At 48.9% G+C, this 12,066-nt stretch overlaps 1 protein-coding gene across 2 annotated transcripts in view; it reads right to left on the minus strand.

Annotated features, from left to right (window-relative positions):
• Window positions 1–12,066, minus strand: part of MTUS2 (microtubule associated scaffold protein 2) — a 711,801-nt gene that overhangs the window by 4,178 nt on the left and 695,557 nt on the right. For both annotated transcript variants that reach the window (XM_003413957.4, XM_064275290.1), the window contains 4 exons: window positions 10,684–10,757; window positions 6,966–7,064; window positions 5,184–5,303; window positions 750–847 (listed from right to left, as the gene is read on the minus strand). In XM_003413957.4, the coding sequence (XP_003414005.2) occupies window positions 750–847; window positions 5,184–5,303; window positions 6,966–7,064; window positions 10,684–10,757 (391 nt within the window). The remainder of the gene's footprint in view (window positions 1–749; window positions 848–5,183; window positions 5,304–6,965; window positions 7,065–10,683; window positions 10,758–12,066) is intronic.

Raw genomic sequence — 12,066 nt, forward strand, 5'->3', positions numbered from 1 at the left:
AGGATGATGAAATGGGAGAGTGAGGACATGAGTTATCCTCAGTTTGGAAATTAGCCTTATGTTGGCTGTTATTTGTGCAGACAGCATCACTGAGGATCCACTGTGTTCAGCTACTGAGCTTTGTTCCAGCATGTTCCACCCCACTATTCCGTGCCCAGGACTAGTTTGCATTGCCTCTTCCAGGCTGCCTCAGAAGACAGGGCACTGGCCAAGGGCCCAGCCCGAGCTTGCACTGAGGAGCTAAGGAAGCTCTGGCATGATTGCTGGTGGCTTGGTTTTACCTAGAAACACTCTGGGGGCATTTCTCTCCAAAACCTCTGGGGGACTAGTCTCCTCCAGAAATGAATCCCGTAACCTTCCAGCACATGGGTGGTCCCTGCTGCACACATCTGCCTTTCACTCAGTTCTCCCGTGGTAGGACCCACTGGAAACCCTATGGGGGCAGTTCTGCTCTGGGTCCTATAGGGTTACTATGAGTGGGAATCAACTTGAAGGCAACGGGTTAGGTTTTTTGGTTTAGGACCCATTGGTAAGAGCCAAGCCATTAGGCCAGGTGATGTGGTGGCCTATTTTTTGTTCTTCCATTCCTACGAGACATTCTAAGAAGCAGTGTGTGCAAGCTGCACAGCTCAGAGGAGAAAGGTAAGCTGGACTTTGGGGCAAACACAGAGCCCTGGAAGACACTCAAAAGCAATGGCCCTTTGTAGGTGACATGTTCTTTGTGAGCTTGGACACGCAGGCCCACCTACCTGGTGACAACAGTGTTTTGGTCGATCCTGGCTTTGAGGTCTTCATTCTGCTGCTGGAGAACTTGGATTTTTTCTTCCAGGATAATGTTCTTTTCCACCTGCAAAGGATGCAGTGTTGAAGAGGTCTCAGCACGGCCACAGGACAGGAAGTAACCTGAGCCCTCAGCTTCTAGGCTTTAGAGGATCACCAAGGACAGTATTTTGCACACGGAAGTTTGCATTCCAGTCCTGGGTCATAAAATCACCTTAGAGGGATGTGATCGGCAGTTCTTTGTTAAATAAAAAAATAGAACAGAAAATACCAGAGTGCACTGTATAAGGTAAAAGAATTGCTACATGAAACTTTCAAATCGATATATATCTGACGTATATATGTGTTTTATAGATATTGTGTGTATGTGTATATATGGGGTTCCTATATTTTTTCTGTGTTATGGGTTGTGTCCCCCCCCCAAATATGTGTTGAATAGCTGTGAATGGGATCTTGACTGGAAATAAAGTTTTCTTTGTTATGTTAATGAGGCTATACCAGCATAGGTTGGGTCCTAAACCTAATCACTTCTGAGTTATAGAAAGACCAGAGTAGACACAGACACACACACAGACAGATAAAAGGAAACAAGGAATGCCTAGGGCTACAAATAAGGAAGGAATATACCCAACCAAGACCTTGATTTGGACTTTTAACCTCCAGAACCACGAGAAAATAAATTTTGTTCTTTAAAGCTACCCACCTATGGAAGATCTGTTTCAGTAGAACTAGGATGCCAAGACACTATGTGAAAGATACTTTTTTACAGTGAGTGTTCCTAGGTCCTCGTCATTGTCAGAGAGGAGCCTGGAACACCACCAGGACCTAGTTTGGGGAATGAGTCCCATGGTTCTTCCCAAAGGGTCCCCTGTACTCCATGACCATCCGTGGCCAAGCACACCTGCACTACATGGTATTCTGAACTGATGGAGGATGATCAACATAAATAATGTGGACACACACTTTTCTTCTCAGGCGATGGGCATGCAGGACCAGAAAGTGCAAGGCCAGCTTGGTGTATTAGAAAGTGATATCACCCCAGGGTGCCATTGGGTGCCGTCAGTCAGTGCCGACTCATAGCAACCCCATGTGACACACCAGAACTGCCCGCTGTAATCCTTATGGGAGCAGATCACCAGGTCTTTCTCCCATGGAGCTGATGGGTGGGTTCGAGGTGCTAACCTTTTGGTTAGCAGCCAAGTGCATAACCGTTGGGCCACCAGGGCTCTGTCTATGGTTGCTAATCCCTGGCAATTTATGCTATTCTCTGACAGCGTGTCCCCAAGGGCCTGAAACCTGGCTGACCTGCAGACACATTCCAAGACGAATTCAGAAATAAACTCTTGCTTGAAAAGAATGTGACGAGCGTACTGTTAGCATAGTTAGTCTATAAAGAAAATGATCACTTCTCCGTAAGTTAGGCTTAGAAATCTGAGCCAAAGGGCTGGCCTCTGTCCCTACTCTTCAGCAAGTCACTTCAACCCCCTCACCCAAACCCCCTCGCCCTGGTCTTTGCTCTCAGCAAATGCATCGTGATTAAATAGGTGCTTTTTCCCTGGGAAGTCTCTGGAATGGGAAGTCATGCCTGCCTGCTGGATGCCTGTGTGGCTAAAAACAGGCAAACAAACCCACAGACTGGGGGGTGACCAGCACAATTGGATGCAGATGGCCTGGCTGGGAGGGACCACGCTTAGAGCCGCTGGTCCTTGCAGGGCCAGGTTGCATTGCAGGGCCGGGGGCGGGGGTGGGGGGGTTGGGGCGGGGCAGGGCTCTCTCTGTGAGCTCCCACTGGCCCGAGTCCTGGCCAGAGTGGGAATCTCTGTGCTGTGGGGGAAGTGCCAGGTGGCCAACATCACCCAGGATGGTGGTAACTAGAGGCTGGTGCCTCATTCTGACCCTAGTGTAACGGACAAGCACCCCTGCCATAAGAGAGGGTTGGCACAAGGGGACTGTGCTGGACACAACCTCATGCAATGGGTGGGCCTGGATCAGATCCTAGTTTGGATAATGGGGGCCTGCCTGAAGTGCGGCAGGGGAGGTCTGTCTGAGGCATGGGGGGTCTGTCTGAGGTGTGGGGGCCTGTCCAAGACATGGGGGGGCCTGTCTGAGGTGCGGGTGGCCTGTCCTAGGTGTGGGAGCCTGTCTGAGGTGCGGGTGGCCTGTCCTAGGTATGGGGACCTGTCTGAGGCGTGGGGGGCCTGTCAGAGGCACGGGGGGCCTGTCTGAGGCACGGGGGACCTGTTCAAGGTGCGAGGGGGCTATCGTAGGTGCAGGGGTCTGTCTGAGGCGTGGGGGGCTGTCTGAGGCGTGGGGGGCCTGTCTGAGGTGCAGGTGGCCTGCCCTGTCTGAGGCGTGGGGGGCCTGTATGAGGTGTGGGGGGGCCTATCTGAAGCTGAGGGGGCCTGCCTGCTGAGCCTGGGTACACCCCGTGCAGGGTTTGCCCTCAGATAGTTCCGCTTTGAGATGCACTGGTCCAGGCAGGACTGTCCGAGGCTGTGGGCCGAGAGCTGGACCGGCAGCGAAGGGGGCAGAGCCCAGAGACGCAACAGCCCAGTGATGTATAAACACCTACTCCCCAGCACGGAATGGGTATGCAGTGCTGTTTGCCATCCACTTCCCATGTGCTGCTGCTCTGGGGGCATCTGGTGAGTTCTGGCTCTGACCGTGACCGTGGTGTTGTTAGTGGACAGCGGGTATGTGCACCACAGTAACTCCTGGGTACTGTTCAAATCACCTGTGCGTGCACTGGAGATGTGACAGATGTAAATAAGGAACACTTCAGGGACAAATGGGAAACAAAAACTGGATGAGAGGTACGTTCCTGAGATGGCAAAGTGAGATTCGGTAACTGAAAGAGAGCAGGATACAGAACACTTGGACGATAAAGTATTTGTGTTTCTGTGTGTGTGTGTTCGTGTGTACATGTGTGTCTGTGTGTGTAGACACAGACAGAAAACGCTTTGGAAAGTGTTAAACAGTGAGTGGGGGAGAAATATGATAATATTCTCTTATTTTTGTTAATCTTATTGTTTATCTTATAACGTTCTGCAATGCACATGGCTTTTCTTTCATAATACCAAAAGCTTACTTGAAAAATTACAATTCAAAAAGGGGAAAAGAAAAGAAAAACAGCCTGTCTGAGATGGTTGGGACAACTTCCACATCAAGACTAGATCCCCGTGGCAGCAGGCTTCTTTGCGTCTAGCTTTGGACGCCTGTCTTAGACTCAAGCCCTTGGCCAGGTCCTGCGTCCCTAAGGTGTTATCGTTGTTTTTAGTTGCTGTTGAGTAGCCCCCTGACTCATGGTGACCCCATGCACAATGGGAATGGACACTGGTGATTCACAGGGTTTTCACTGGCAGATTTTTGGAAGTAGATTGCCAGGCCTTTCTTCCTAGTCTCTCTTAGTCTGGAAGCTCTGCTGAAATCTGCTCAGCATCATAGCAACATGCAAGCCTCTACTGACAGACAGGTGACGGCAGTACGTGAGGTGTTCAATTCCCGGTCTCCTGCATGGAAGGAGAGAATTCTACCACTGCATCACGAGGGTTCCTGCCCAAAGGGTAGGGAAGTGAAATCCAGGGTGTTCTGCTGCCCCTTCAGGAGGCCTTTTGTGGTTGTACGGGAGCCAGGCTAGAAGGGTGAGGTGGGAGTTTTAGTGAGAGCAAGGGCTTAATCAGGCTCAGCACTTTCCCTGGGCTCTGCCCTGTATTAACCGTGGGTGAGCCACTGACTCTCTCCCCAGGCCTTTATTTCCTCACCTGTAAAATGGGGCTAAGGAGCCCTAATGGTCCAGTGGTTAAAGTGCTCAGCGGCTCACCGAAAGGTCAGCAGTTCTAACTCACCGGCCACTCCATGGGAAAATGCTGTGGTGGCCTGCTTCTGTAAAGATTTACACCCTTGGAAATACTATGGGGCAGTTCTACCCTGTCCTGTACGGTCGCTATGAGTCGGAATTGATGGCAACAGGTTTGGTCTTGGTTTTACAATGGGGCAACAACAATAGGGTTGTTGTCAGAGAACAAAAGGCTGCCAAGTGCTTTGTGCCGCACTGGCACACAGCAACACTCGGTCAACGTTGGCCGCCAGACATCCCAGAAGTGGGGAGAAGGAAATGGTGCCTTCACAGGAAAGAAAGAAGATGGTGAGGGGCCAGGAAATGGCATTCTGGGGCTGGAGGCAGGGCATCAGAGGGGCTCCAGGGTTGTACAAAATGAAGCCACCTCTGAGATAGATCCCTCATCCAAACCCCAGCTTCAGAGGACAGGCCTCGGACTCGGTTCAGACACAAGCAATGAGCAGGCGTGGAGCACAGCCACTGAGTGGCAGCAGTGTGACCTCAATGAGGGCAGCAGGGGAGTCCCCAGAGGTCACCGGGGCTCTCCTCAGACACACCCACTCACCAGCTTTTCTAGCTCAATGATCTTCTTCTCCTGCTGGTGTATTTGCTGGTTCTTCATCTCTAACACCTGCTTCAGACTGTTCATGTCCTCTTCCAAGTGCTGGTAGGGAGCCAGGGCAACCTGCAGGGGGACAGTGAGGAACTAGTGCCCAGGGCTCCCACCAGCTGTGCACCAGCTCCACGCAGTCACTACAGCTGGCCTTTGTTACCAAGCTGCCCAGCAGGCAACTAGAATGAGAGAGAGGGAAAGAGAGAGAATGGGAGAAAGAGGAAGACAGGGTGTGAGAATGAGAAAGAGGAAAAGAAAGAATGAGAGAGAGAAAAGAAAGGGAAGGAGGGAAGGAGAGTGAAAGGGGGAGAGAGAATGAAAGAGAGAGAGAGGGGATGGTCGCAGCCTCTCCTGATGAAAATGCCCCATTAGTTACCCACTGAAAAGGCTGATAAAAATCCAACTCTTTGGGGAGGGAGAAAGAGAGAGAGAGCGCATGCGAGAGAGAGAGCCATCCATCATCCACAGAAAAGTCTGGATGCCGCAACTGCCTGACACTACCAGCCCATCCCTAAAAAGAAACTCACGCAGGAAAATAGGAACTGCACTATTGGCTTTTACTCTTCACCCAGACTAGCTGGTCCAACAGGCAGGTGGGGGTCTTACAGGTCCCAGCTGCGCCCAGGGAGAGGCACCCATGCACTGGAGATGAGAGCAATGGTTTAAAGAGGAGAAAAGTCATTTTAGAAAAAGGCACATCAGAGTTGCCTGATTCAGCAAGAATATAGAACATCTAGTTAAATTTGAATTTCAGATAAACTATATACACATATAGTTTATCTCCTTACGGGCCAAGGAAAGAAGTTGCCTTTTGGTACCCTGGTGGTGCAGTGGTTAAGAGCTCAGCTGCTAATCAAAAAGGTTGGTAGTTCAAATCCACCAGGCGCTCCTTGGAAACCCTATGGGGCAGTTCTAACTGTCCTATAGTGTCGCTATGAGTTGGAATTGACTTGATGGCAATGGGTTTTTTTTTTTTTAAATCTGTCTGTCTATCGAACTTAAGTATTGCACGGGATATACTTATACTACTTAAAAGTTCATTTACCTCTAATTCAAATTGAACTGAGTGTCATGCTTTTTATCTGGCAACCCCACATTAGACAGAAGGAGTTTTGCCAGCTTCTCTGGGCAAAATTCCTCTCAACCTGCAAACTCAATGCTTTAGCTAGTGCCTCACTGTGCTTTAGATGCGGGAGAGAACAGGACCGAGGGGCAGTGGCAGAACCTGGCCAGGGGGAAGAGGTCCCAGGCGGGTGCTGATCACAGGAGCTCAAGGACAATGGCTGGAGTTGCTGCTTTGTTGTTGGGTGCCATCGAATGGATTCCAACTCATAGCGACTCCATGTGACAGAGGACAACTGCCCCATAGGGTTTCCTAGGAGGTCTTTCTCTCATGGAGCCGACAGGTGGGTTCGAACCACCAATCTTTCGGTTGGCAGCCGAGTGCTTAACTGCTAGGCCCTCAGGGCTCCTTTACTGGCTGGGAAGGGATGTGGAATTTGGAAGAACAACATTTGAGGGAGAAACCCACAGCTCTCAGTGGCCTCAGGGGAGATGTGCTGACAGGACTATGTTTAAAAACCCTGAGGAGGTGGTGGGCAGCTGATCAGTGTGGAGACCTTCTTGCTGCGGGGCTCTGTGGGGAAGCCACGTGGTTCCACTGGGGTGAGGCTAAACACAAGTGACTCATTAGGGCCAGCTGGGGCCTGGGAGGGCTGGAAAGCGGTTGACTACCTCCAGCTGCTCTTCCGTGTTTTTCCTCAAAGCCTCCTCAAATCGTCGGGCTCTGTCCCGCAGAGACTGGCTCTGGAAGGTCAGCGTGTCCACCTGGTCCTGAAAGTAATGACAAGTCCACCTTGGTCCCTGGGAACGCGGCAGCCTGGGGAACTGGTGAGGGGACAATCACCTCTCCTTGGTGAACTCTTTAAAGTGTACCGGGATCAGAGGCTGCTTGGATTTCCCCTCAGGGGAATGAACAAAGAAGGTTTTGTCCCTAGAATTAAGTGCAAGCTCGAGGAACTTTCCGGCCATTGCATGATGGAGGGAGATACAGCCACCCCATCACCCCTTCATCCTCCCCCTCCTTGGCACCTTGTCCAGAAAAACAGTTGCCATCAAGTCAGTTCTGACACATAGTAGAATTATGCTCTACAGGGCTTCCAATGGCTGATTTTTCGGTAGATTGCCAGGCCTTTCTTCCGAGGCACCTCTGGGGGGACTTGAACTTCCAGCCTTTTGGTTAGCAGCTGAGCACGTTAACCATTTTTACTACCCACAAACTCCTGCCTTGTCCAGAGCAGACCACAAACACACTAACAGATGAAGAAGTAGATTTTTATGCCAAATGGCACGTACTGACAGCGAGGATGGGAGTTCTCAAAGCAGGCAGCCAGATTGTGGGTCTCCTGAGATGCAAACCCGATCCCTCGAATAAGAAGCTTGCAAATGGGGAACATTTCATATCTGTTCTTACAGAGTCGGGAAATGAGCGGAGAGAAGGCAACCAGTCGCTGCAGCATCTAGCCCCTGATGTTAGGAAGGACCTCAAGCAACCTCTCAAAGAAGAAAATTTGTCCTTTATAAGGCTCAAGCCAGAGTCAGTCAGACCACCCTTGACTTCTTTCTCTGCCTGGGGAGCCCCTTCACCACCACAAACACTCTAGTTATTGAGTTAGTCAGCAAAGCCTGCCGATTTTACCTCCTTAGTATCCCTGGGGAACCTGGTAGCACAACTGTGGAAGAGCTCGGCTGCTAACTAAAAGGCTGGTGGTTTGAAGTCACCAGCCACTCCATGGGAGAAAGATGTGGCAGTCTGCTTCTGTAAAGATTTCAGCCTTTGGGTAATTTTTACTGAAACTCTATGTAGCAGTTCTACTCTGTCCTATAGGGTCACTAAGAGTCAGAATCCACCCAACAGCACTGGGGTTGAGTAACCCTGGTATCACTAACTCTCTTCCATTCCCACTCCCTCTCCCTCAGCTCAGGCCACCCACTGACTCCTCCCTGGGCCTGATATCCACATTACAACTCTAGAATGCAAACCTGATCCTGTCACCCCTCATCTAAATCCCTGCGGTCCTCAAGGTGAAGTGGGCAGTGCAAACGGTCAGCATGCTCGGCTACTAACTGAAAAGTTGGCGTTTCAAGTTCACCTAGAGTTGCCTTGAAAGAAAGGCCTGGCAATCTGCTTCGGAAAAACCAGCCATTGAAAACCCTGTGGAGCACAGTTCTCCTTTGACCTCAGTAGGGTTGCCATGAGTTGGAGCCAACTGGATGGCAGCTGTTTATTTTACTCTTTGCCGTCAAGGGGAAGTATGCACGCCACAAGGTGCAGTGTGCTGGCTTTGCTCTTTCTTCTTCAGTGCAGAAGACCCTGTTTGGCAAACCCCCTGAGCAGGTTTGTTTCCCACCCACTGCCTTTTTTCCCCCAGTCATTTCCACTTCCTTTTTGAGAAATAAAAGCTCCACAGTAAAATTAAGTGCAAATGCTGATGAGTCAACATAGTTGTCAGTGGAAGTTTCTATCCAAGTGAGCTGGTGAGTGTCAATCATGGACCCCCACTCACACGCCCACTGCAAGGCAGCAGGCACCTCCTCCCAGGACGGGACAATAAAACTGACCATATGTCTGCACGGCTCCTACACAACTCCTACCTCTTCACTGTTGTCAGAGGAAGCACTTCCCATCAAGTTTCTTCCCCTCCATTAAAAAACAAAACCAGCAACAGACTCCTAGACTGGATCTAAAATATCAAACTGTCATTTCTCCTGCCTTATTCACTATACCCAGAACAGACCCACCGGGATTGGGTGGTTCTGCCGTATTCAGACAGGAGAGACTAGTCTTCCTCTTGGCTTGGCGCCTTTTCTGTCAAGCTAAGAGGCACAAAGGCCCAGCTGGCTCCTAGCTCAGCATGGCCAACTCAGGAGCCCACCTATGGCATGATGGTGATGATAAGTGCCACGCTGGTAGTGACGACCGTGATAGCAATGGCCTCTCCCTACAGCGCTATCTGAAGCTGTCGTGAAGGAACTTACTTTACCCATTGCCGTCCAGTCGACGGGAACCCATAGTGACCCTATAGGACAGAGTAGAACTGCCCCATAGGGTTTCTAAGGCTGTAATCTTTTTTCTGTTCTTTAAAAAAATTTTTTTATTGTGTTTTAGGTAAAAGTTTATATAGTAAGTTGGGTTCTCATTTAACAATTTTTATACAGATTGTTCCCTGACATTGGTTACAATTTTCACAATGTATCAGCATTCTCATTATTTCTATTCTGTTTGTTCTGTTTCCATTGATGTAGCTTCCCTGCCCCTCCTTGCCTTCTTATTTTTGCTTTAGGGTAAATGTTGACTATTCAGTCTCGTATTGTTGTTTGTTTAAGGGAGCATATTACTCACAGGTGATATTGTTTATAAGCCAATCTAATATTTGGCTGAAAGGGGACCTCCAGGAGCAGCTTCAGTTCCAAGTTCAAAGGGTATCTTAGGGTGATAGTCTCAGGGGTTCCTCTAGACTCTATTGGCCCAGTAAGTCTGATCTTTTTCAGGAATTTGAATTTTGTTCTACATTTTTCTCCCATTCTATCCAGGACCTCCTATTGTGCCCCTGGTCAGAACTGTTGGTAGTGGTAGCTGGGCACCATCTAGTTCTTCTGGTCTCAGGTTAGAAGAGGCTGTGGTTCGTGTGGGCTATTAGTCCTGTGACTAGTTTCTTCTTCGAGTCTTTGGTTTCCTTCATTCTCTTTTGCTTCAGACGAGTAGAGACCAATGGTTGTGTCTTAGATGGCCACTCACAAGCCTTTAAGACCCCAGACACTACTCACCAAATGAGGCTGTAGAACATTATTTTTTATGAACTACGGCATGCCAAATGACTGAGTTGTCCCACGAGAGTATGGTCCCAAGATTTTTAACCCAGTAAACTAATCAAGGCTGTAATCTTTATAGTAAGCCGACTACCACATCTTTCTCCTTGGAGCAGCTGGGTTCAAACTGCCGACCTTTTGGTTAGCAGCTGAGCGCTTAACCCCTGTGCCACCAGGGCTCTTTTGAACTCTTATAGTGCTCCCTATCCGCATTACTCATTTGGTACAAAAATGTGTGTTACTGTTTGTGGTTGGCTGATTCTGTTTGTGTCACAGCTCTCTGAGTAGACAGCAAATTCCTTAAGGGCAGGGTGTTTGTCTTATTTACCTTACTGTACTCCAGTGCTAAATACAGGATTCTGTACACAGTAACGGGGCTCTGGTGGTGCAGTGGTTAAGAGCTCGGCTGCTAACCAACAGGTTGGCAGTACGAATCCACCAGCTGCTCCTTGGGTTGCTATCAGCTGAAATCGACTTGATGGCAACAGGTTAACAGTACACAGTAGGTCCTGGATAAATGCTTATAGATGGAAATAAAGCTGCTGCTGTGCTATTTTGATACCAGAGTTAAGGAAATATTAACCTGTAATGACAGCCGCAGTTTTTCAAAATTTTCTTCCAATTCTTTCTTTTCAAGCTCATGGGTAGACATCAATTCTGGAAAGAAGAGAGCAAATTGTTATGTTGGTCTTTCTTTTGAAAAGGATAAAACATGGCCCTTTCATCACACTAAGCCTAGTGACTCTCAGTAAATAAGTGACCGCTGTATATAGTTTGTATATAGTAGCTTTAAGCCTGAAGAGACTCCTCTATTATTTTGAAATTTTCTGTGATGACCAGGTTGATGTCTGGAAGAGAGAGAAAGAGGAAATAGGGTAAATGGAGAAACCAGGTGGAAAGGAAATAGAGCACATATGACCACACACACACACTCTCACACACACACACATACACACTGTCTTGCTCTCACACACATATACACAATAGTATCAAACACACACATACACACACACAACACATATACTCACACTCTTGCTCTCACACATATACAACACTCAAACACATACACACACAACACTCACATGAACACACACACACACTCTTGCTCTCACACACATACGACACTCTCATACACACTCACACACGCACAACTCTCACGCTCACACACTCATACATACACACTCTTGCTCTCACACAAAAACACAACACACACACACACACCACTCACACTCTTTCTCTCACACATACACAACTCACACACACACAACACTCACACGTACACACTCACCCCATACATTCTCTTGCTTAAACACACATACACAACACTCGCTCACAGGCATACATGCGCACTCTTGCTCTTACACATACCCAACACTCAGACACATACACGCAACACTCATACGTTCTCTTGCTCACACACAGACACACACACTCTTACTCTCACACACACTCACACAAGCCCACTCCTTGCTCCACTACCATCCTGACCAAGTCGGATTCTTTGTTCATAGTGTTCATTGATTCAAGCATTTGGTTACTCAACGTGAAATCCCATTTCCTCCCTCTCCCAGGACCACTCTTCTGTCCCACTCCGAAGCAGCAGTCTGGGGCTCAGGAAGGGAGCTTTCCGAGAAGAGGGAGCAGCGAGCAGCCATCTTGCCAGCCCAGGCTTGCTGCAGAAAGGTGGTCTCTGGACCACTCTCCAAGAACACCAATCTCCAGGATTCACTTGAGCAAAGATTTGGTGTCAAGGCTCTCAGACAGAAGGAAGGACTGGGTCCTCCGGGAGGGCTTATTACAACAATTCCGCTCTGTGGAAAGTGTCATCCTGGCAATAATTTGCAGGTTAGGCAGCAAGAGATGTCATGTAAGAGTTATTAAGCACACAGAGTCTATTTTCCTCCAGATGGGAAGAGTCTTATTAGCCGAGTGAAGCCCATCTCATTCCGGCTACACAAGCAATTTG

This window comes from Loxodonta africana, chromosome 23 (genome assembly GCF_030014295.1).
Source record: "Loxodonta africana isolate mLoxAfr1 chromosome 23, mLoxAfr1.hap2, whole genome shotgun sequence".
Taxonomy (NCBI): domain Eukaryota; kingdom Metazoa; phylum Chordata; class Mammalia; order Proboscidea; family Elephantidae; genus Loxodonta; species Loxodonta africana.